The sequence below is a fragment of the Medicago truncatula genome, chromosome 8 (genome assembly GCF_003473485.1).
Source record: "Medicago truncatula cultivar Jemalong A17 chromosome 8, MtrunA17r5.0-ANR, whole genome shotgun sequence".
Lineage (NCBI taxonomy): Eukaryota > Viridiplantae > Streptophyta > Magnoliopsida > Fabales > Fabaceae > Medicago > Medicago truncatula.
In genome coordinates, this window is record NC_053049.1 from 19,848,489 (window position 1) to 19,874,769 (window position 26,281).

Below are 26,281 nucleotides of genomic sequence, written 5' to 3' on the forward strand. Positions count from 1 at the left end.
AACTTCTGCAGGCATGGCTGTTGTCTTGTCTTGTAGCGTAGACAGAAAACAGAGTAGTGGAGGTAGTGGTTGTACACTTGTACTTTGTCAACTCTATTAACGAGAGACAAGTGCTCAGTGCTATCCATATATCCGTTGATACCTCCCTTTCAATTCTTCGTTCTTCTTGGATAAGACAGAATTGAGAATCAGCTACTTTGAATCTTCAGTTTGATTAAAGGATCAAACGTAGCTTCTGATGAAAACTTTTGCTTCTGATGACCTTCTGCTTCTGATGACGTCATCACTTCAGAAGCACTTCAGCTTCAGGAGCAGTTTTCTTCAGATGCTCAGAATTTCTTTTTCTTTCCATTGTTCTTCCAAGACCTATTGAAATAACTTGAGTAGCCTTTGGTCCTGTACACTTGAACAATTATTAGTAATAACCAATTGACAATTTTTAATACCTTGTTATCATCAAAACTTAATAAGGTTCATTGTGAAACACATTTTGTTCCAACAATCTCCCCCTTTTTGATGATGACAAACAATAGTATTTAAAATGTTCAATTGTTGTTGATCTAATTAATAAGTTGACCACTGGGATAGAGGTTTGTAAGCTCCCCCTGAGTCTAATAGATCTTTAAGGTGAGGTTTGTAAGCTCCCCCTGAGTTCTATTCTTATTAATTAAATTTCAATAAAATACTCATAAAAATAAATAATATCAGATGTATTTAAAAAAAGTTTAGAAGTGGTTATAGTGGGGCTCAGTGCCTTAAAATACTATACATTTACTCCCCCTTTTGTCATCAACAAAAAGAATAAAAACAAAAGAAAGAGTATCAGAGCAATAAACATATAACCCTTAAAATACAGTATATCAGAGCAAACAGCATTAAAAACAGTAAATATCATCAGAGTTAAAGCTTGTAAAACATATGATCCAGAAACAATGATAGTATTTATATATAGAAAAGTTAAGATACAAATGCAAGACAACTAAAATACTTAGAACAAAGATTATAACAAGCAAAGAAAAAAATGGGTGTGCAACTAAGGTTGGGCTTGCTTGTACATCTGTTCCAAAAGATACTTAATTTGCTGATCCTTCTTCTTAAGTAGCTCATCCTTTTCTCTCATTCTTCTTTTAAACCCAACATGAATTCTTGCAGCCCTTGTAATGTACTCTTCTTCTGGATAGAAAGGAGTGATGTCCAGCAGAGGCACATAATTCAGCTCTTTCACTTTAGCTGCTTCATGCATATCATCCAACATCTTTTGCAGCATGGTAGAGTGAGATGAGACACACTTAGAGCTTAGCTGATCCAGCAGCTCATCAAAACTCTTCTTCAGATCCATCCACTGATCAAGATAGTGAATAGGAGGTACACGAACTGTTCTGCGAAGAATCAGTGTCTGAATCTCATCACTAAGCTGTTCATCTATATACTCAGATTCTAGGATGGTGTCTGGGATAGGTGTTTGAGATGTAGAAGGTTTATTTGAGGCTGTTTGTTGGTCAGAAGAGGTTAGGTCAATTATTGGTGGTTCTGGTTGTTGTTGTTGTTCTGTTGTTTGATGGTCAGAAGCAACTTGTTCAGAAGCAGCTTGTTCAGGAACATTTTGTTCAGGAACAATTTGCTCAGGAACAGTTTGCGTTTCTGTTTGTTGGTTTTCTAAAACAGTCTTTCCAGGGACTGTCTTAGAGGCCTTTGTAGGTGTAGGTTGCATTTCACCACCTAAATGTTTTTCTAGATTGTGAAGGGTTGAGGATTCTTGTTGTTGGGGGATTTCTGAAGTAGTTGCTTCTGAAACTACTTCAGAGGCTCTTTGTGGAGTTTGGTCATTTTGTGGGTTTGTTTGATTAGGTTCTTGGTTGGGTTCAGGGTGTTGTACACTAACAGGTTCTGGAATTTCTGGATAAAGTGGATGAGTAGCAGGCAAATTGAATTTCTCACAGAGTTTAATCCTATTCTTAGAAAATTCTATTTGAGTTTGCTCATAGTCAAATGTTCCAAAGTTTGTTAGTTTGGTAGGTTTGGTTTTTAGAAGTTTGTCTATGTGTTGGCTGAGGGGTTGGTCATCTGATTCAGTTGATGATGATGAGGGTGAAGAGGGTAGAGTAGGAATCTGAGTATAGATATCAGTTTTGGATGAAATACCTGAAGATTGAGCTTCTGGATGAACTGCTTCTGGAGCTTTTGAAACAGGTTCTGAAGAAGTGGCTCCTGAAGCTTGCTTATTCTTCAAGGCTTGTGATAGCAGAGTTGCTCCATACTGAACAGTTTCTTGCTCTAACTCAGATGCTAAAGCAGCAATGTCAGGAGTAGGCACATACCCTGCAGCCTTAAGACGCTCATCCCTTTGCTTCTCATACAGTTCCTCCATCCGTTTTCTCTCTGCTATCTTGGATGCAGAATACTCCCTAGCATATTGCTTTTGTTCCTCAGAAGCTTCAAAACTGGGCATGACTATAGTCTCAGTTGGACTTGACTCTTCTTCCCAATTATCTTGAAGCTCTTCCATCATTTCCTCCCTGCGTCCTTCAGCTGTCTTCAGATTTCTTGAAGATCTCTTCCTTTTAATGGTTTGAAGAGCAGCTTCCCTTTTCTTCTTAGGACTCTGAGGTTCTTCAGACGCAGCTTGTTCAGAAGCAGGCTGTTCTGCTGTTTCTTGAGCACTCCTTGTCCTTCTCTTGACCAGTGGGACTTCATCCAAGTCCTCCACTTCCTCTTGAATAGTGGACAATGCTGATTTTTCCTTCTTAGCTTTCTGATGCTTCTGAGCACCCTTCTCAGTAGCATCATCAGCAAGATACTCTTCCTTGGTGATCTGCTTCTTCTTTGACTTTCTGCCACAGGCAAATCACCACCATACATCTCCTCAGGAACATCTTTCAAACTTATCTTCTTCTTGTAAGTTTTGTAGAAGTCCAAGATGTAAGCCCTTTGCACATCCAGGGGATCCTTTTTGCAGATAGGGATGTGATGAGTGACTAGATCAGATATGGCATCAGATTCATGCATATCAGAATCTAGTTTCTTGTAAGCATTTGTTGGAATCAATTTCATCTTCACAAGAGTTGATGCATTGATTATCTTCCCAGTGACTGCTCCCAGCTTCTGGTTATCATAAATGCCAACATCCTTCAAGGCACTTAGTATTCCTCCTTCTTGAAAAATTACAGAGAGCAGCCTTCCATAAGGAACAAACTTCCTGTTCTCCATCTGACTCTTCTTTAGTTCCTTGATCATGTATTTGAACATGTACTTAGGAACATTCATCGTGGTTTCTTGAGTGATGGTGTGATGCAGGAAAACCTTGTGTCCAAGTGACGGTTGATCACTTCCTCCACCTTTGGGAAAGATGTTCTCATTTTGGATCTTCAGAAGCATTTTCTTCTCCATGCTTAAGGTGCTGTATGATTGAGCAACCTTAGACCCATAAATGGTTTCATTGACAATTTCCTTCCAAGAGCTGGTTCTTGGATTAGGAATCTCTTCTCCAAAGTACTTGCCAGAGGTATCCCTTCCCATGGCTTGAGCAATAACCTGCTCATTTATGGTTACAGGAATACCCATGACATTTGATCTTATCTCTGTACCAGTGAAGGAGAGTAGACCCATTTCTTCTCTGGTTTTTCCCTTCAGAGTAGGATCAACCAGAATCAGTTGAGCTTCTTCCTGTCTAGCAGCATCAATGTCAAAAATTGAAGCCCTTACCCAGAATTGTCTGACCAGAACTTCATACGTTGGACCATTGAGAACACTGACGTAACCCATTAGCTTTTGTTTCTTGTAGAACCTTACTAGGTCGCATCCATGGTGGGTTAAGGAGGCGAAATCCACAGGATTTTCTGCTTGAATGATTAACTCTCATTCTTCAATAGACATGGTTCTTCCTTTTATCTCATACGCAGGAGTATCTATTTCCATATTTGAAGATGAACCACCAGCAGAACTTGAGCTTTCCATTGATTTGAAGGAGTTTTAGGGTTCTAAGGTGTTTTGAGAGGGAGAGAGAATGCGCTTACTTCGCAGAGGGTTGAGAAGAAAATAGAAAGTGTTTGTTGTGAAGTGAGTAGTGTGTGAATTGACTTAGTGTTTTTAAGTAAAACGTTTGCAATTCAGAAGAGACAAACAAACATAACATTAATGACAAATTGGGGGCGTGTGTTAGTATGTTTAAAAGCAAATAAAACATCATTGCCCTTTTTGTTATACTCCAATACAAATAGACCAAGTCAGAGACTCTTCAGAAAACTACCTTTTGGGTAATGGGACAGCTGTTACAAAAAGTAACTGCCAACGTTCCCACTAACCACGCTATTCAGAAGCAAAGAATACCGCTTCTGAAGTTTTAGTGCTGACGTCATCTTCAGAAGCACATTTTCCTCAGAACCTCAGTTAAGAGCTTCTGATGGACCAGATGCTTCTGAATAGACTTCAGAACCAAACTTCTTATTCAGAGGCAAGCAATTTTTCAATCAGACACAAAATGCATGTTCAAATTTTTCTTAATAAAATCAAATCTTTCAACAGATAAAGGTTTTGTAAATATATCAGCCCATTGATGTTCAGTATCAATGAATTGTATATCTAAAATCCCTTTTTGAACATAGTCTCTGATAAAATGGTGTTTGATTTCAATATGCTTGGCTCTTGAATGTAGAATTGGATTCTTTGACAAACAAATAGCAGCAGTATTATCACAAAAGATGGGAATACTGTTAGCATTAATCTGATAGTCTTCCAACTGATGTTTCATCCAAAGTAGTTGTGTGCAACAACTTGCAGCTGAAATGTATTCTGCTTCTGCTGTAGACATAGCAATAGTTGCTTGTCTTTTGCTTGCCCAGGATATCAGATTCTCTCCCAGGAATTGACAATTTCCACTGGTTGATTTTCTTTCAATCCTGTCACCAGCATAATCAGCATCACAGAATCCAATCAACTTATAATCTAGGGATTTCCTATACAGGAGTCCAAGATTAGTTGTTCCTTTCAGATACCTGAAGATTCTCTTAACTGCAGTTAAATGAGATTCTCTAGGATCTGATTGAAATCTTGCACACAAGCATACACTGAATAAAATATCAGGTTTAGATGCAGTGAGGTATAACAGAGAACCAATCATACCTCTGTATAGCTTCTGGTCTACTACTGTTCCAGTATCTTCTTTGCTTAAGGTGCAGGTTGGATGCATTGGAGTGTTCATCACTTTACAATCTTCTAGCTTGAACTTCTTCAGAAGCTCCTTTGTATATTTTGTTTGATGAACATATACTCCTTCTTTACTTTGGTTGATTTGAATTCCAAGAAGGAACTTCAATTCTCCCATCATACTCATTTCAAATTCATCCTGCATTAACTTAGAAAATTCTTTGCAAAGAGATGCATTAGTAGAACCAAATATTATATCATCAACATATATTTGTACAATCAAAATGTCTTTCTTAAGAGTCCTTCTGAAGAGTGTTGTGTCAACTTGTCCTCTTTCAAAATCATTTTTAATTAAGAAATTACTTAGTCTATCATACCAAGCTCTGGGAGGTTGTTTCAAGCCATATAGTGATTTCTTAAGTTTATAGACATGGTCAGGATGCTTAAGATCCTCAAACCCAGGAGGTTGTTTGACATATACTTCTTCTTCAATGACACCATTAAGAAAAGCACTTTTTACATCCATTTGATACAATATTATGCCATGATTAATTGCATAGGATAGAAGTAACCTGATTGCTTCCAATCTTGCAACTGGAGCAAATGTTTCAGTGTAATCAATGCCTTCTTGTTGACTGTAGCCTTGAGCAACAAGTCTGGCTTTGTTTCTGGTTACTTCTCCTTGTTCATTCAGCTTGTTTCTGAATACCCATTTTGTTCCAATAATGTTCTTCTGAAAAGGTTTGGGTACCAGATCCCACACATCATTCCTTTGAAACTGATTTAGCTCTTCTTGCATAGCTAATATCCATCCATCATCTGAGAGAGCTTCTTCAACAGTTTTAGGCTCAATTATTGAAAGCAATCCTATTAATGACTCTTCTTGTCTGAAATGTGATCTTGTTCTTCTAGGACTATCTTTGCTTCCAATGATTAGCTCCTCAGGATGTGAAGATTTGTGCTTGAATTTAGGTTGAATAACTTGCTGAGTGTTATCTTGAATATCCTCAGAAGCATTTTCATTCTGTACTAATGGACTAGGTTCTGCTTCTGAATTAGAGTCAGCTTCTGGAGTGATTTCAGCTTCTGGACTAGATTCAACTTCTGAATACTTTTCAGAATCAGAAGGTTGATCAGATTCTGATGCATCTTCAGAATCAGTTGTACCTGCATTACTTTCACTTTGCTCTGGAGTTTTACTTCCAGGCTCTCTATCATCAAATTTTACGTGCATAGATTCTTCAACACAATGTGTTTATGAATTATACACTCTGTACGCCTTTGACCTTTCAGAGTAACCTAAAAAGATTCCTCTTTGAGCCTTGGCATCAAATTTCTTCAGATAGTCTTTAGTGTTTAAGATGTAACAAGTACATCCAAACTGATGAAAGTAAGAGATATTGGGTCTTCTTCCTTTAAAGAGTTCATATGCTGTTTTCTCCAACATAGGTCTGATATAGATCCTATTTTGAATATAACATGAAGTATTAACTGCTTCTGCCCAGAAATGTTTAGCTAAGTTGTTTTCATGGATCATGGTTCTGGCCATTTCTTGTAAGGTTCTGTTCTTTCTCTCTACAACCCCATTTTGTTGTGGAGTTCTAGGAGAAGAAAATTCATGGAGTATCCCATGTTTTTCACAAAAAAGTTCAAATGGCTCATTTTCAAATTCTCCACCATGATCACTTCTGACTTTCAAAATTTTCAATTATTTTTCAGATTGTATTTGAGTGCAGAAGCTGCTAAACACTTCACATGCATAGTCTTTACTTTTAATGAATTTTACCCAAGTCCATCTGCTGTAATCATCAACAATGACTAATCCATATTTACTTCCATATAAAGATGCAGTATTAACTGGACCAAAAAGATCAATATGGAGTAATTCTAAGGGTCTGGAGGTTGATACAAAGTCTTTAGATTTGAAAGTACTTTTCACAATTTTCCCTTTCTGACATGCACCACAAAGTGCATCTGAATGATAATCAATGTTAGGCAATCCTTTGACCAGTTGTAACTTGCTAATTTTAGAAATTAATCTCCAATTAGCATGTCCCAACCTTTTATGCCATACCCATTTTTTATCATTCATTGACAGAAGGCAAACTACCTTCTGATCAGCCAGATCAGAGAAATTTATTTTATAGACATTCTCAACTCTCTTTCCCTTGAATGTAATGGATTTGTCATCCTTGTTGACTAGTGTGTAGTTGGTCTTACTGAACATTACATCATACACATTGTCACAAAATTGACTAATGCTCAATAGGTTATGCTTCAGACCATCTACGAGCCACACATTATTAATTGAGATGTAGGAATTACCAATAGTACCTGTACCAATGATTTTTCCAGTTTGGTTGCCACCAAACTTCACTTCTCCTCCATCTTTCATTGTAAGGGTAAGGAACAAAGCTTTCTCTCCAGTCATGTGCCTTGAACATCCGCTGTCTAGGTACCATGACCTTTGTTTCTCTCTTTCCCTTAGGCACACCTGCAGTTTTAGCCAATTCAGATTTAGGTACCCATATCTTCATGGGTCCTTTTGGGTTAGTTTTGGAGGTTTTACTTTTCCTCCCTTGTACCTTAGGGTGAATGCTGAAGGGCTTCTGATCATTCAATACTTTAGGTTTGACACCTTTTGGTATTGTTTTCTCAGAAGCAGTAACTGCTTTATTCTTCTGATCCTTTTGTTTTGGGATTTTAGATTCTGGTTTAATCAGATTCTGTTGAACAGGTTCTGATCTTTTCAGAATTTTAATCTTTTGACTCTTAGGATCAGATTTTGTCATAACTTTGAACTTAAGGTTTTCTGGCTTTGATGTGATCTTAGCCTGTGAACCAGAAGCTTCAGGTTTTGACTGATCAGCAGTTACAGCATTTGTACCTTCAGGCACAAAGGTGGATTTCAATCCATCCTTGATACAATCACAGTAGCTCTTGAGACTGTATTCTTTGGATTTCTCCTCAGAATATCCAATCCCTTTGCCTTTGTTCTTGTATGTGCTGTAGATCATAGAAGCAACTTTGCTTCTGTCTATTCCAGCCATAATAAAATCATCCAAGGCAATCTCATGTTTATTGCCTGAACCTTTATCACATTTTTCTTGTAGCTTCTGACAAAGAATCTTGAGTCTATCTTCATATGTTGTTGATATGAGGTTAAACCCTTTGAGTTCTTCTTCAGAAGCTTTCAGTTCCACTAGAGTTGTCTTTTGTTGTTTCATCAAATCAACATATTTTTCTTTTAAATCTGTCAACTCATTGGTTCTGTGTTCAAACAGTGATAAAAGTTCTTTTAGAGAATCAACAAGTTCTTGTCTAGGAATTTTGGAATATACCTCATTTTCATCTTCTGAATCTGATTCAGCTTCTGATACTGCTTCTGATGATACTGTTGCCACTAACCCCATGGCTGCCTTAGCATCATCATCAGCTTCTTCTTTATCAGAACCAGATTCACTATCCAAATCTTCCCAGGTCGCCATCAAGCTCTTTTTGATTTGCTTTCTGAATTTACTGGAGCTGAAGCTTCATTTCTTGGATTTGCCTTTATACTTCTCCTTCTGAAGATCAGGGCAATCAGCAATGAAATGACCAGGCTTCTTACAATTGAAGCATCCCTTCTGATCTTCTTTCTTGGAGTTCTTGTAGCTACCTCTCTTGCTCAAAAATTTCTTCTGCTTCCTTGCCAGATACTCAAGCTTGTTGGACAGCATAGCCATCTTTACAGATTGATCTTCATCAGAATCTCCATCAGGTGATTCTTCTTCAGATTCACTGGCTTTGTAGGCTTTGGAAGATTTTGAAGTCTTTCCTTTAGATGGTAAAGCAATGGATTTACTCTTCTTAGAGGTTTCATGCTCATTTAAACTCATTTCATGCACTTTGAGTGAGCTAACAAGATCTTCAACACTTAACGTATTTAGATCCTTAGCTTCCTCAATAGCAGTTACTTTGGGTCTCCATCTTGAAGGCAAGCTTCTCAAAATCTTACTAACATGATCAGAAGCAACATAGCTTTTCTTCAGTATTTGCAATCCAGAAACTAAAGTTTGAAATCTTGAGTACATTTCTTCTATACTCTCATCATCCTTCATTCTGAAAAGTTCATACTGATGAACTAGCATCAAAGCTTTAGCCTCTTTCACCATCTTGCTGCCTTCAAAGTTTGCACATAGAGAAGCAAACATAGCCTTCGCAGTAGATTTGTCACTCATCTTCATGTATTCGGTGCGAGGTATAGAAGCCACAATGATTCCTCTTATCTTGTGGTGTTTCCTATAAAGCTTCTTCTGAGCAGGAGTATGTATTCTTCTGTCTATAGCAGCTCCTTCTTCATCTAAATCCAGATCATCAACTCCATCTTCCAGTATGTCCCATAGCTCTTCATCCAATCCCATGATAAGTTGTACATATTTGTTTTCCACCATGAAAACTCTTCTGGATCTCCATTAAACTTTGGAGCTTTTCCAGAGTCTGTTTTCTTGTCAGCAGTATCATAGTCATGCTTGACACTTGTGTATTTTGTAGTAACTGATTCCTCATCTCCAGACATGTTTTTCTAATAGATCTTGAACTGTAACACGGTTAAGTGCTGTGATAACAGAGCAAGCTCTGATACCAATTGAAGGTGAAAAACACAAGAAGGGGGGGGGGGGGGGTTGAATTGTGTTTTCTTTTTCTCTTAAAAAAAAATACTTCTTCTGATAAAACTTCAGAAGCAGTTTGAGTGCTTCTGATGAAATGATCAGAGTCAGATTGCAGCGGAAAAGAACAGAGCAGAGAAAAGAAAGACAAAGACACAAGCAGTTATCCTGGTTCCTTCCACAACACGGAAGTAGTCCAGTCCCCCTTGCACTTCCAAGGAGATTTCACTATAATCACAAAGATTACAACTGCTCAATACTTTCTAAGTATGAGACTTCACAAAAATTCTCAAGCACACACGCAAGAGTCTTCCAATGCTCAAGCGCTAAGCAAGAGACTTCTAATGCTCAAGCACGCAGGCAAGAGACTTCTGATCAAACAAAAATACAGAGAATTGAGTTTGAGTTGAACACTTGATATACAATCAGTGGTGTTCACAATACAATACAATAAAGACTCTAGACTTTGAATTTCTAAGATGTATCAAATCAGTGCAGAAATTCAGTGTGCTTTGTAGAATCAAATTGACAGAGTTTTGGCGATTTTTAACTTATGTATGTCTATTATTTATCTTCAAGTCTTCACTCCTTTATATAGAGGTGTGAAAGAGACGTTGAGATAATCAACACGTCTAAAGAGTCGTTTGAAATCCTTTGATTATCCACCAGTAATCCTTTGCCTGATTTGGGTGTAGTCCTTTGAAGAATAAGCTTCAAATTCATTCCCATCTTGAACGTACAACTTCTGCAGGCATGGCTGTTGTCTTGTCTTGTAGCGTAGACAGAAAACAGAGTAGTGGAGGTAGTGGTTGTACACTTGTACTTTGTCAACTCTATTAACGAGAGACAAGTGCTCAGTGCTATCCATATATCCGTTGATACCTCCCTTTCAATTCTTCGTTCTTCTTGGATAAGACTGAATTGAGAATCAGCTACTTTGAATCTTCAGTTTGATTAAAGGATCAAACGTAGCTTCTGGTGAAGATATTGCTTCTGATGAAAACTTTTGCTTCTGATGACCTTCTGCTTCTGATGACGTCATCACTTCAGAAGCACTTCAGCTTCAGGAGCAGTTTTCTTCAGATGCTCAGAATTTCTTTTTCTTTCCATTGTTCTTCCAAGACCTATTGAAATAACTTGAGTAGCCTTTGGTCCTGTACACTTGAACAATTATTAGTAATAACCAATTGACAATTTTTAATACCTTGTTATCATCAAAACTTAATAAGGTTCATTGTGAAACACATTTTGTTCCAACATAATCATCCAATATAACCATTACAACTTCATATCAACATCTTTCACAACATAGCATCATTAATAATAACAACTTGAATGGTATAACAACATTATTTTCTATATCATACATTTTCCACATAAATATATGTAACTCAAATTATTCAACAAGAACATTCACATAATATATGTATTTCAAATTATCCAACAAAGATATTCACGTCAAACCAAATTAGATCCATCACAACATAGGTTAAATACTGTTAAACACCCTAGTTGAACTCATAGTACTTCTAGTTTTGAGGTTTGGAATTATTCCTTAAGTTTTGGATTAACTTAGAAACGGTTTTGCTGAATTTTCATAAGATTTCACTAAGACCTCCTTGGAGTATTTGCATCATATCACAAGAACCAAAAATCATTGTCACGTCAAACCAAAGCCACTGGAAAGCTAACTCAATTATCTACAACTTTCATGTTTACACCAAAGGCCAATTCAAAACAGAAACGTGTGAAAAAGACGTAAGAACATGAAACAGGACGTGCTGTCAGAGAGCAACTTTGGAAAAACCCACTTTTCACCCCAAAATCCCAATTTTAACTTCCCTATGCCCAAATTTGATCCAAAAACTTGTCTAACCATTTCTATACATGTAAAGGCACTCAAAACCAAATAAAACATTGCACTAATAATATCCCATGATCTGAACACCACTTCTACACAAATTCAACGGATTTTCTACTCTATTAACAACCAATTACAACTTCAAAACCTAATTCCCAAATTCCCATAACTACAACCTACAACTTGCTAAACTCAATTTCAGAATTATACAACTTAGAATTAGAGAAAGTAGTCCCACCCTTACCTTAAATTAGATGATCGGACTCTACAAGATTGCTCCTCTTCTCACAAGATTCTTCTCTCTTCTCTGACTTCTCTCTTCTCTTGGTTTTCTCCCTTTTTCTCCAAAAACAGGTTTCACGTAATCCTTGTTTTCTAATTCTAACTCTCCCCTTTTATATAAATCCTTAACCTACTTATTTTCTATTATTTCCAAATCTGCCCTCCATGTCTCAATATTCTATTCTAATATATATTTAAAATATTTCTATAAGAAATAACAAATATATCTCTACAACAAATATATTTTTATAAAATATATATTTCTACACCATATAACATATATATTTCTACACCAAATAACAAATATATTTCTACACCAGATAACATATATATTTCGACACCAAATAACATATATATTTCTACACCAAATAACATAATATTTCCACACCAAATAACATATATATTTCTACACCAAATAACATATATATTTCTACACCAAATAACATAATATTTCCACTTATTCCACTAAACTCTTCTAATTTCCAAAACAGCCCCCACAACTTAATCTTATTTTATTTTCAAATCTTATTATATTAAATAATAAAATAAGCCACTTAATAAATCAACAACACATTACAAAAATCATATAAATCACATAAGTCATGAAGAAATGGGGTGACTACAGATAAAAAAATTGACCCAAAACTGCCCCCTTCATGAAGAAGCTAGAAGAGAAAACCTAGAGAGAAAAAATTGGGGCCTTCTTATGTATCTTCTACTGTTAATTGTCATTTCGGCAACACAAAATAACACAATATAATGATTTGAATAAAACAAATTATAAAAGTAAATTTAATAATCAATATTGTACCAAAAATAAAATTAATAATCAACGCATTGAAGATCCATTTATCTTAATCAAAGGCAAAACATGTGTGATAAAATACAATTTTATATAATCTCAAACAACTCAATTAAACTCAAAACCCAAATAAAAATGGAAGTATCATTGGAATTCATATCAAAGTTGAAAGTCACCAATGTGACATTATAAGTTTGAAACGGTTGCAATCAAGTCACGATAGCAGTGAGAAAGAAACGAAAATGAACAATCAAATCAAGAAGAAAAATCAAGACACGATACCTGACGTGATTATGGAAACAACATCGATTCTCACAATGTCTGGAATCAAAAGGACCACAACGACTCTCACGATAATTGGAAACGATGGCAATTCTCGAACGAGAGAATTGAACAATCAAGATGGGAAGAAGAATGAAGAATAAATTGCATGTTATGTGTGTTCTAGGTTTTGGAATAGAACAAAATTTATGAACGTATGTAGGGTGTGTTTGGTAAAAATAAGCTTTAAGCTAGCTGAAAGCTGAAAAACAAGCTTATAGCTGATGTCTTATAACTGATTGCTTATAGCTGAAAAGAAGGTTTATTAAAATTTAAGTGTTTGGTAAAATTAGTTGTTGAAGTTGCTGATAAGTATAAAATGACATAAAAGGACATGTTTATATATATATATATATATATATATATATATATATATATATATATATATATATATATATATACATTTTTTCTAATGTATTTATTTTTTAATATTTTAATTTATGGTTAACTATGTTTTGGATCTCTATAAATATTCAAACTTTTGGTTTTAGCCTCTAATAAAATTTCACTGACAATTTTGATCTATGTTTTTTTTTTTTTTTTTGTACAAAAGAGGGCAAAAGCTCACTGATCTCTACTTTTAAGAATCCCAAAAATAAGAGGAAGGTGAAAAAAATGCAATCAAGAATATATAAAATTTTACAACGTACCGTAGGCTAGTTATAGTTAAATATAAAGCATTTCTTTCAAGAAATATATATAAAACGTTCATTAAAAAATAAAATAAAGCATGACAGTTTTTTCTAAGGTGAAAACGTGGCAGTTGTTTTATTAAAAAATAAGCTATGAACTTGGCCGTTATTTTTTAAGCCATGAGCAAGTTGTTTTATTAAAAAATAATTAAATTAAATTAATAGGGTTAAAATTGGAAGAAAATATAAAAAACTACCAGCTATAAACTCAAAAGATACTTGAATTAGTTTCTCAAAAAACACTATAAGCTAGTGAAAAAAACTTTTCACCAAACACATCTTATTATAACAAAACAAGCTTATAAGTCAGTCCAACAAGCTATAAGCTAGTTTATTCGTGTTACCAAACACAACCATGATGTGTTGAATTTGATGTGAAATTTTAATTGTTACAAGCCATATAGTGTAAATTAATTAAGATTGTATACCTAAATATAATTAATTAAAAATTAAAAGTTACCCTATTAAAATTGATTTTTTTTTTATAGAAAAATTGACTCATTTATTTGACATTTAATGTTACATTTGTATATTATATTTTGATTGGTTAATATCTTAAAAGGGTAAATACCCCCTAAACAAGAGAGCGTAATCTAGGCCTCACTATGATGGTTTAGATATATGCTTAGCGGTTGAAGACTACAACATTAGAAAATAATTTATCTGAATGTATTGCATTAATACATGGAATAAAATCAAATAATATCCATAAAGGATAATAATCCAGTGTTCCATGCTCGAACCCAACACCTTTAAATCGATTATCATTTCATCTGTGAAAAAGTTTCCGCTTGTCATGTCCAACTTTAATACCTGCCTACAACTCAACAAATTGCAGATGTATTCACCAAAGCGTTGGCCAAAGATTCTTTTGCCACTTTTCGATACAAGCTTGGCGTTCATCCATACTCTCTTCCAACGTTGAAGGGGGTGTAAAGAATCAAGAAGATTCATCAAGTAATGATTCAAATCAAGACAAGTCAAACAAACCATTAAAAAATAATTTAACTTTTTTTTTTTTTGTAATAATAATAATAATAATAATAAATAATTTATCTGAATGCATTGCCTTAATACATGGAATAAAATCAAATAATATTCATAAAGGAAAATAAAGATTCGTTTCCTTAACTATGTATTACCGTTGGTTTGGTCAAAACCAAGGAATCCTCATTAAGAGTCTTAATGTGATTCCCATGATTGGACATAGGACCGTTAGGCTTTTTATTATAAAGGATCAGTTGTAATTGTATAAGAAGATAACACAGAACAGTACACAAAGGGGTGAAGCACGTTCATAGCTACATTAATTTTGATATTGGTCTAATTTTTTAATTTCATTACTCACTCACAATATTATCTTTCACTGCTATCCCTAATCCTTTTAGAACTTATTACTTTCACGTTTTGTTGTTCTTTCTATTCCACCAAATGTAGACAAAAAGCTGCCATGAGAGAGCCCTTGGTATGTGTAACTACACACAAGTATGCCTTAGATCTAATTCCACTTTCCTCAAATTTTTTTTTTTTTGCATATATTCATTTTAATATGTAATCTGTGTTCTTCTAATTTCTGCTAAAATTGTGGCAGCTTCCTTGAAGAGATCGGATGCTATTCTTTGATAATGATTTCAATTTCTTGTGGTCCTCTACAAACCCCTCCTTTGTACTTTAATCATGACATTGTTATATTTTTTCATCTTAACATCGAGTGTAATTTCTTTGATTAAAAAAGTGAGAAATTCCGACAAAATGGGTTGTTCAAAAGGACAGATCCAAAAAAATGGTACAAAAAAATCTACTTATGATTTTCTTTTTTGTTTTTGGTTAAATCATCTTATTCTACATTGAAAATATTTTCATATTTATTGATGTTGATCATGTGTGTAGATATTCAAGGCATCTGCTATATAAGAGAAAACCTAGATACACATTGGGTTCAAGCCCAATCAATTCAAGCAGGCGAATCAGGTACAAAATCTTAGTACAAATTAATTTTGTTTTCCAATGGGATGATTCAATATATCGTAACATAAACGTCTTGATTTATTCTTGAGATATTGCTATCTCTTTCTTTGTGTTAAATGGACGTTTAAAGAATGTGATATCTAGAAATTGATGCATTTGTCCATCATGCAACAAGATAAAAGATTGTGTGAATGCTTTATTATGCAACAATATATCGTAACATAAACTAACTTGAGAATTATAAATACGATTCATTGAAGTATTAAATGGTTTTGTTGAATGCTTTATTATGTTTCTTGCATTCAGGATGTGTAATATTTTAAATATATTTCATGGAAGTATCAAATGATTTTGTCGAATTCTTCTTGAAATTTAAATTTGGTTATTTTTTTTAAGTTTTTTTTAACTGCTAACACTTTATTCAAAACACATCCCAATCTACTCAAGATGAGCAGGAAAGGGACATTCTCACCTTTGTTGATTCTACTAATGAAATGTGCTATGTTGCTACGTTTATTTGGGCAGATGATCAGCGATTGTGAAGGATCAAAAGCATAAAGAAGTGTCATCATGTTATTATTCCCCTCATCATTTTCCCGATTCTTTACGTAGTCCACATCTCCAACATATTCTGCTATTATTGTCAAAGCTTCTATGGGTTCATCAGCTTCTACGGTAAACCTGCAAAAGAAGAAATTTAATGTCAGGATTAGAGTGCAAAACGGGAAAAAGGTGATACCAGTTTTTGTTGCATAATCACTTACCCTTCCAGCGGATCATAAACAACCATGAGGGGTGGACATTCTCCTCTTTCCATCATACGTGTGCACAAGTTTTGAGACTCGGTGCCTTCTTTTGATAATACCTGAGAAAAAGATATAGAGACAGACATCAAATCTAAATGCATATAACAACAATGGTTATAAACATCTGTTCTCTGATAATCTGATTAAGTATTGTGCATAAAACAACCAAGTTGATCTAAATCATTTTATACAACGTGCTGCCAAAAGTACATTCTCACTTTTGTGGGTTATCTGGGCAAACAGAAATTGAGGAAGGCAGTGAAGAGATGGTGATAGGCACTGATGTTAATACACTGGAAATGAAATCATCATCGGTTAAAATGTCAACTCAATGCGAATAATCTCCTACAAATTTTCGACACAATAGCTTTAAAAGAAGTTTCAATGAATGTCAAAAAAGTCACATGTCCAATATTGGCGGCTACTCTCTTGATCGTTGTCGTGAGTTTTTACCCGCTGGAGCCGAAGGTACCACCATTTTTTTTTAATGTGCTGCTTGTGAATGTCAAAGAACTTCCATTGTATTGTACCTGCAACTACACTTGTCAGAACTTCATCTATGGGATCCACATTTCAATGGAGGATCTTGAAGAAAATGTTCGTGTTAGACATATTGAGCCTATCAATGGTGATGGTGCTAGAGAATGGTCGTCGAAATCGAAGAAGAGGTTTTGGACAAAGTTTACCATGAGCAAAGGAAGAAGATGTTGGATTTTGCAATGACATTAGGTTGAAAGATTAAAAAGATTGATGAGAATGTTGAGGAGTTTTGTAACGAGATAGCGGTGAAGCGTTGTGTTTTAAGGTTTGGATGTATAACAATAAGCATACCCATGGAAAAAAGTAGATGATGATGATGATGATGATATGTATGTTTATGAGTTCTTGTAATATTTGTAATCTAATAAATTTTTCTACGTTTAAAATCAATATTTATGTTATCAAAAAACTATGCTTAATTCTATTTCACCAAAAACATGCATGCTTAATTCTGAAATGTTTTGTTGGAAGAAGGATAGTTTCTTCATAGCATCAATTTTTTCTTGCTCTTGCATTTTTTGAATTTTAATTTCTTTTTATTATATGTCTAAGTTTGTTTTTGGCTCTTTTATTTCTTGATAATAACTATAAAGTGCAAATATTTCTTGATAATAGCTTTTCCAACTAAAATGGCTAGTAAGAATATATAACTTCAGCTCAAAATTTCCACAGATAAGAAATATTAAAGCCGTGCATGCTTATCAGTCACAATTTTCTACTGAATTTTCATTAGATATGTATTGTTTATCAGTTGATATCTATTGTTTTCACTAGCTTGACTGAACCACTAATTCTTGAAACCAGTGACCAGTTTTCACAAGTTTTATGATTCACACCTAATTTCATCCCGGGGAGGAAACAATCGGTTGGATGATCAAAACTTTGCCGCTAAACAGTCTTCATCTGAATATCTTGTAACACAACATTACCATTATCCAACATGGTGGAAGCAATAGTACTATTGTTAAAATATGTAGGTGAAGCATACAAGATTATTGGTTTTCCAAATTCAGATTCAATTTTGAGTAAACAAGAGTGGTCTAGTAATAAAAACTACAGAATATGGGAAGATTAATCTGCAATTAAGTTTTGGATTATTAACAATTCTAATTGCAAGTGGGAATATCATGACAACCTGTCATTAAAAGAGCTTTGTTATTGATTTTTCTAATCAAAACAATACCGCATTGCTTTTCTCCGTATTTCATTATATATAGTTTATTCAGGTTATCTTATCATCCATTTCCAGAACAACTCTTTGACCCTTTGAAGACTCGTGCTTCTATTCTAGAACAAGTTATTAAGGAATAAAGAACAACGCAGTTTGGTATTGTTTTGATTAGAAAAATGAATGACAAAGCTTCTTTAATGATAGATTGTCATCCCATTCCCACATGCAATCACCATATTAAATAATCCAAAAATTCAATGCAGCTTAATCTTCCCACATTTCAAGCATTGATTCTGTGACTTAAATATGGGTTGTAGTTCAAAGGGGAAACCTTGTGTTGGTGGACAAGTATTTCTAGGGGTGGGCATGGTTCGGTTAACCTAAAAAACCGAACCGAACCGAAATTTTGAAATGATTCGGGAAAACTGAACCGAACCGTTTCAGGTATGGAGCTAACCGAACTGAACCAAAGTTATGGTTCGGTTAACCATTTTCTTACCTATGAACCAAACCGAACCGAACCAAAACCAATATTTTGAACCGAAATGTATTTTTTTAGAAAATAAGCTGTATTTCTATCCATGTTTACTAGTACTTAGAAAATGAATGTATAATTGTCTATCTACTGTCTTTGATGTTCCCTATATATTATTGAACCTTTTTGAAAGATTAAAATCTAATGATTCTTGGTTATGCATTAATTCGTTCAAATGTGGCATCCCCCAAAGGGCAAACTTTTTCTATAAATGTTCCTAGTATTTGCAAAAAGTTACAAAAATCACAGGCAACATAATTCAAATTCCATCTGGTGTTGTTGACTCTTTTACTTCTACTGTTATCGACGCTCAACTTTAAGTGGTCGAACATGTAGGTGTTAAATATTCCAAGCGAAAAAACACGCCAGAATCATTTCAAATGATCAACAATTCAAGAAAATCCTCGAAGAACTGCAAGGTCGATTTTCTCACCAGAATGTCGTCACAACACAAGAGGAGGGAAAAGCAAATCAAACACAATATTGGATCATCTCAAGTTCTCAACAAGTTATTTCCCTCTCACAATTTTTATATTTATTTTGATTCACCTGTTGCATATCATTGAGGAAATTACTTGCATGTTTAAATCCTACAATATCATTATTTCCTTTAAACATAACAAAACCAGTCATATGTCAAATACAATCAATGTCTTCCCAACAGCTCAATGTTGTAGAAGACAAAACGGATAAAGCATATCAGTGCTATCACATCATGCATTGGCACACACACAACGTAAAAGTTTTTTCAGTAAATTTAATAATTTCTTCCCTGCACCTAACTATATTGATTGTACATGTGAATGAGAGTTTTCATGTGTGTAATCCACACCAACTTCTTCGCAGTACGTTTCTTCATCAAAAACTCTTGTTCCACCATAGTATGCTGGTTTCTTAGGCAAAACATCCACTTTAATTTTGTTAGTTAACATTGATATAACATTGGACATTGTCGGACGATCATCTGCATTTTCTTCTACGCATAATAAACCAATATGAACACATCTTAGCACCTCATCCTCAGAAAACGACTCATTTAGTAATGGATCCACCAACTGAAGAACTACACCTTCTTTCCATAGCTCCCATGCCTACGACATCAATGATTATTTTTCATGTCAAAACTCAAACAACATGCATAAAATTCATAAAGAGAGTAGAGAGCGAAAGGATCACGTACATGTCCAACTAGATTAAGTGCTCTGTCTTCACAGTACATGCTATTGCATTTTTCACCACTAATAATTTCGAGGAGCAGGACTCCAAAGCTGTACACATCAGACTTTGTCGAAAAAACTCCTTCCATTGCATACTCTGGAGACATGTAACCACTGTATGAAAAAATAAACAATCATGATATTAGAAAACAGATTCAGTTTACACAATTCTCAATAAAATTCCAAGCAAAAAAATAACAGGAGAAACTCACTATGTCCCAACTATCCTGTTGGTATTTGCTTCGGTTTCTTGTTTTGTGAACATTCTTGCCACACCAAAATCAGAAATTTTTGGGTTCATATTATCATCTAGGAGAATATTACTAGCCTTCAAATCTCTGTGAATAATTCTGAGTCTTGAGTATTTGTGAAGATATAGTAATCCTTGAGCAATTCCTTCTATTATGTTAAAGCGTTTGTTCCAGTTTAGCAACTTTCTTCTAGTGGAGTCTTCTCAAGGAAAAAAGAAATAAAATGCAGTTAGAAAAAGTACTATAATAAATATTACTCTTCTAAATTTTGATTCACTTCTAATGAAACCATTTATATCCTCAGCTTGCTGAACCATACAAATGGAGAGTTGTTATATTTTTCTTCTGACACACACCAACTTTAATGAGACTGTTACAATTAATATATCTCACCAAATAAAAAGAAGTCCAAGCTTTTGTTGGGCATATACTCATAGATCAATATCCGCTCTTGTTCATGAATGCAATGACCGATTAGTTGAACAAGATTTGTATGCTGAAGCTTACAAATGAGTGTTAATTCATTTCTAAACTCCGTCATTCCTTGTCCAGAAGTTTTTGAAAGTTTCTTCACAGCTACTTCTTGCCCTGAAGGTAGAATTCCCTGAATTAAATATAAAATATCATTAATAAAATGGATGAATGCATAATCTAAACTATTTCAGGAGCCACCATCTCAGCAAAACTAAAAAAGGGTCACCTTGAAAACAGGTCCAAAGCCACCTTGTCCTAACTTGTTTTCAGAAGAAAAGCCATTGGTAGCCACAATTATTGATGAATAGCTAAACACTTTTAAGTCATCACCGTTGCTTAAATCTCCTTCTAGATCGTCCCCATTACAGTATGCTCTATAAGCTTCCAGATCTTGAATCTCATTCTGTATTGTTATTCTCTCCCCCTCTGTTTATATAAAGGTGAAAAAATGAAATATTAAGGGATTGTTATAATTAGGTACTAAATATAATATTTGATAAAACTTAAATACCTCGAAGCACTTGTTTTCCTTTCATTAAAGCTCTGAGCAGAATGGAAAGACCAATAATTAGCAGAAGAGTCCCCATTCCAGCGCAAATCCATATCCAGTTGTTGGTTACTAAAACAAGGAAATGATTTGAGTTATATATTTCAATGGATTACTTGTTTTGTTCTTATTACTACAAAAATGCAAAATGTTCTTGTGATCAGTCATGGGAAATATAATAATTACAATACAGTAGTAAAGAGTTATACATACCTTTGTGATCGGTGTTCTTAACCAGAATGTAAAATAACTCATAACCACTGCTTGCAATGTTAAGACCTTCAGTTGATACCAAGAAGACACAACCAGTTCCATTTCCATAGTAGTTATTGAATCCAAAACAGCTGCAGTTACCCCAGCACATTTCTTGGCAATCACTTATGCCTAAACTAGCATTTTTTATATTGTATACTATATTGTCATTACTGTAAACGGGCTTGTTCTCAAACTTATCACCAGGATTCCTGCAAGCAGGTATCTTGGCTTCACCCCATTTTTGGCACCCTCCGTTAGTGTTATACCCATTACACATATCAGCCCTTGCTATGTCACCAGACGCACCTCCTTCTCTGTTTATAAGTTGCCCAGTCTGTAATAGAGTCCATTTGGTAAGACCGTTTTCATTTTGAGTTGTGTATGTGAAGTACTCATCAGACACAACTTTGACCTTGAAATCTTCTCCAGGTATATTCTCAAATCTATTGTTTTTCATCAGTTTTCCACTTGTCCAATAAACTTTTTCTCTACGCTTGATAACCAATTCTTTTCTCGTGGCCTCCCATTCAAGACTGAATGGACCAGGAGCCAGAATTGAATCACTAATGCTTGAAACCAGCGACCAGTTTTCACCAGTTTTACGATTCACACCTAATTTCATACCAGGGAGTAAACTGTCGGTTGGATGATCAAAACTTTGCCACAACACAATGTTCTTCTGAATATCTTTCAACACAAAGTTACCTGTATCCAACAACGTGGCAACGATATAATTTCTATTGTTAAAAGGTGGAGGTGAAGCATACAAGATTATTGGTTTACCAATTTTGGATTCTATTTTTAGCACACCAGAGTAGTTTAGTGATAGACTTGCTGAATTAATGTCAACAGGTTGGTTTCTGTTAGAAATCCACACTAACCAATCATCTTTCCCTTTGCCAAATATGCTGAGATAAGTGAGGTTTTCAGGATCCGTATTTTGGTTAAAACTCATGCAATATTTACCTTGTTTAGAACACAACGTAGATGTGGCACTGACATTCAGTATATCTCCTGGCTTCATACTATCAGTATTTTCTGCTTTGACATAGATAGAAGTAGTAGTAAACCACCACCACCACAAGCACAAGTATGTAAAGAAAAGCAAAACTCGAGGTTTTCCTTTTTCAGTGCAAACCATGTTTAAGTCACAGAATTAGTGCTTCAAATGTTTGAAGATTATTCTGAAATTAAGTTTTGGATTAGGGAAGATGGAGATGGCATGTGGGAATGAAATGACCAATCTGTCATTAAAGGAGCTTTAGCATTCATTTTTCTAATCAAAAGAAGACACTGCTTTATGCCATAATAATATTTATGTCTCATACTTTATATAGTTTATTCAAGTTATTATCCATGTGCAAAACAACTCATTGACCCTCTAATGACTCGTTATTTTATTCTACAACAAAGTGATTATATGAACAAAGAAATATTTGTTCTATTTTCTAAACAAAGAAATAGTATAAATCCATTAGTCAATTAATCTATAAAAGATTATGGGAACTCAAACAACGAAAAATAAGTCAAAGATCCCTTTATATCATATTATCAATCAATTCAATCCCTTGATATGTACTTAGTCAATCTAATGCGGCAAAAAATTAATATATATTGTAATGGACCAATTGTCGTAAGGGTCATGGAATGTTCCTATAGACCAATATGATTGGATGTTTAAGGGACAATAGGAAGAGTAGTGTTTGTTGGGTTAGGAGTTGAACCTTGGCCTTGGTTACACCCATAGCGTAACATTTTTGTCACAAATAACGATTTGATGTTTTTCTCGTTGTTATTCCTTGTGTATATATAAAGGTTACAAGGCTATACAAGTAATTACAGTAAAATTAAATATGATGTCTTAAGTTAATTTCATTTGTGGCCCACAAAAAAATGAAAAAAAAAATTATTTCAGTTTCACGTAAGGGAATTTGGTGAGTCAGATGGCCTAAGGGAGTATTTTGGGAAAAAATATATATTTTACAAGGACAAATTCAAACAAAAATTTTTACAAGGGGCAAAACCGGAAATAACATATATTACAGGGGTTAAAACACTATTAACCCTAAATATAATAAGGAGAACAAGTCAACTTCTTGTTCACATCCCCCCTCAAATTGATGCGGCTGGTCAATGAGCGTCAATTTGCCAACAAGAAACTGATGACATGGACGTGGAACAACCTTGGTAAGAATATGTCCAATTTGCAGCTAAATCCGACACGAGGAAGAGATATTAGTCGTTCATCATGGGCGTCACAGATTGAATAAGAATCAACTTCGTTATGCTTGGTGCGTTCATGAAAAATTGGATTTGCATCGATATTGATGGCACCTGTATTGTCAGCATAAAGTGAGGATGACTTTGTTTGAAGAAATCCAAGTTCAGCCAAAAGGCCATGAAGCCAAATTCTTTTTGAACTAGCAACAAACATGGCATGAAACATTCTTACTTTTCCATGAGATCAACGAAGCGCCAAGAAACATGCACCAACAAGTGACAAAGCGTCGAGCATCAGGGCATCCGGCCCAATCGACATCATTATAAGCACTCAACTTAGGAGAACTTCCAATGAAAATGAATTGGCCACGATGAGAGCTTCCCTTCAGGAAACGAACTATACAGAGAATTGTTGCGAGGTGAAGATGACCAAGAGAATGCATGAATGGACTTACTTGTTAAACAACAAAAGTAATGTTAGGGCGAGTAATATTCAAATAATTAAGACTACCCATAATTTGTCGATACAATAAAGGATCGGGCAAGAGATTGAAGGTGAGAAAAACACAAGAGAGGGGGGGGGGGGGGTTGAATTGTGTTAGCTTATTCTTCGTTTTCTCCTAAGCTGAAAACACTGATCAGAAGCAAATAGAGTTATGCTTCTGAAGTGATTTCCAGAACTAAATAGCAGCGGATAAAACAGAGAGAGAGAGAGAGAGAGAAATAAGAAAGACACAAAGCAATTATACAACTTCCTTCCACAAACTGAAGTAGTCCTGTCCCCCTTGCACTTCCAAGGAGAGTTCACTAAAATGTAATATCTGATTACAACTGCTCACTGCTAAAACTAGCAAGAGACCTCAAATGCTCAAGCACAACTGCAAGAGACTTCCCTTCCTATGCTACTGAACACAATCAAGAGACTTCTAATGCTCAAGCACAACTGCAGGAAACTTCTAAATTCAAACAGAATTACAAAGAAAAATGTTTGAGGTTGAATGTAACGCCCACTTTGATTTATTTAATTATTTTGTGAGTTTAGAGTCTATTAAGATGATTTATATGATGTATGTGATTTATATGTGACTATGTGATGTGTGATATTTTATTTGAGAGGTCTTATTTTATTATTTAATAGAATAAGATTTGAAAATTAAATAAAATAAATATTGAGATGAGGGGCTGTTTTGTGAATTTAAAGAGTTTTGTGGAAAAAAGAGGAATAAGATAGAATAGATAGAGGAGATATAAATAGGTGAGAACTAGGTTTAGAAAAGTTTTCACGTACAATCACTTTTGGGAGAAAAGGGAGAACAAGAAGAGAGAAGAACCAAGAAGAGGTTGTCCATCGATTTCTTAAGGTAACGGTGGGACTAGCATTCAATTCTATTAAGTTTATGATTCTGATAGTTGTATTTAACAGGTTGTAGGATTAGTTTTTGAGAATTTGAAAATTAGGTTAAAGTGAGAAATTGATGATTAATTGATGAAAAATTGTTAGATTGATGTAGAAACTGTGTATAGACCTTAGACAATCCATAGGTTGATATCTGGAATCAATGTTAAGCTTAAAACCATCCCTTTAGGTGGATTTTCGTAAAAATCTGCATTCTGCCCGAGCCTGTATTCATCGCTCGCCTCGCGAGGGATGATCCTCGCCCTTGCGAGGGATGAAGTTCATCGCTCGCCTCGCGAGAAACTTTCCTTCGCCTCATGAGTTGCATGTTGTAGCTCGCCATAGCGAGCAGATCACTCGCCATAGCGAGTTTGACCAGAGAGGAAACCTGATTTTGTGATTTAACTTCTTAAGTCGAACATTAGATGATTTTGAGTTCCTGAATATGTATTATAATGATTAGGGAAGTTTTTAGACTGAGATTGAACACAGGGAAGTTAAGAATGGGATTTTTGGGTGAAATATGTCAAGTTCCCGAGAGCACCCAATTTTAGTTGGCCAAGGCGAACAGCTTACTCGCCAAGGCGAGTAGCCTTTTTTCTGAACTCGCCATAGCGAGTAGAATGGCTCGCCTCGCGAGCTGCACAATTTCAGTCAGGCTTGTTTAGGGTTTTGCGATCTTTGTCGCACGAGATGTTACGAGTTGATCCTTGGTGTAGGAATGGAGGTTATATGTAATATTAATGATGATTTGTGAAGCTGTTATAATATGATTTAATGTTGATACTAATGTAATATATTTGTATATGCATTATCTGAATTATTTAAGATGTTTAAGTTGTTGTTGATTAGCACTTGATATTATTATATCTGGATATGTTTTATATACTGCCTATGTTGCTGTTTGTTTATTAACTAAGCTGCATGAGTCGGTTTAAGATGAAAGATGTTGTTTCCAAATTATTGGATTTATATAAGAGGTCGATGTTTGTAAGATGTAAGTTGTTGAGTCCATGCATACTCATTCATGTTGGGGGCTTGATGTCCTAGAGCCTTTGCTCAACACATTGGGGGCTTGATGCCCTGGAGCTTTAGCTCAATTAAGTTGAGGGCTTGATGCCCAGGATGTATATTAATACTTAAACACTTTGA

The 26,281-nt window shown here is 34.9% G+C and overlaps 1 protein-coding gene across 1 annotated transcript; it reads right to left on the reverse strand.

The window, feature by feature from the left end:
- Positions 1-19,351: 19,351 nt before the first annotated feature.
- LOC11416435 (G-type lectin S-receptor-like serine/threonine-protein kinase CES101) lies at positions 19,352-22,718 on the reverse strand. Its single transcript, XM_003628221.4, has 7 exons — positions 21,472-22,718; positions 21,223-21,330; positions 20,938-21,137; positions 20,631-20,841; positions 20,199-20,436; positions 19,950-20,100; positions 19,352-19,860 (listed from the first exon to the last, which is right to left on the reverse strand). Exons 1-7 carry the CDS (start codon positions 22,652-22,654, stop codon positions 19,552-19,554), a joined length of 2,400 nt encoding a protein of 799 aa, XP_003628269.1. The 5' UTR covers positions 22,655-22,718; the 3' UTR covers positions 19,352-19,551.
- Between the last annotated feature and the right edge of the window lie 3,563 nt (positions 22,719-26,281).

What these genes read in the sequence shown, in the direction of transcription:
- LOC11416435 (XM_003628221.4), bottom strand. Translation starts at nt 22,654, where the DNA reads ATGGTTTGCACTGAAAAAGGAAAACCTCGAGTTTTGCTTTTCTTTACA. An exon ending in GCTTTGGACCTGTTTTCAAG is followed by an intron (nt 20,842 to 20,937) that starts GTGACCCTTTTT and finishes TATTTAATTCAG; the next exon opens with GGAATTCTACCTTCAGGGCA. An exon ending in CACTTAATCTAGTTGGACAT is followed by an intron (nt 19,861 to 19,949) that starts GTACGTGATCCT and finishes TTGATGTCGTAG; the next exon opens with GCATGGGAGCTATGGAAAGA.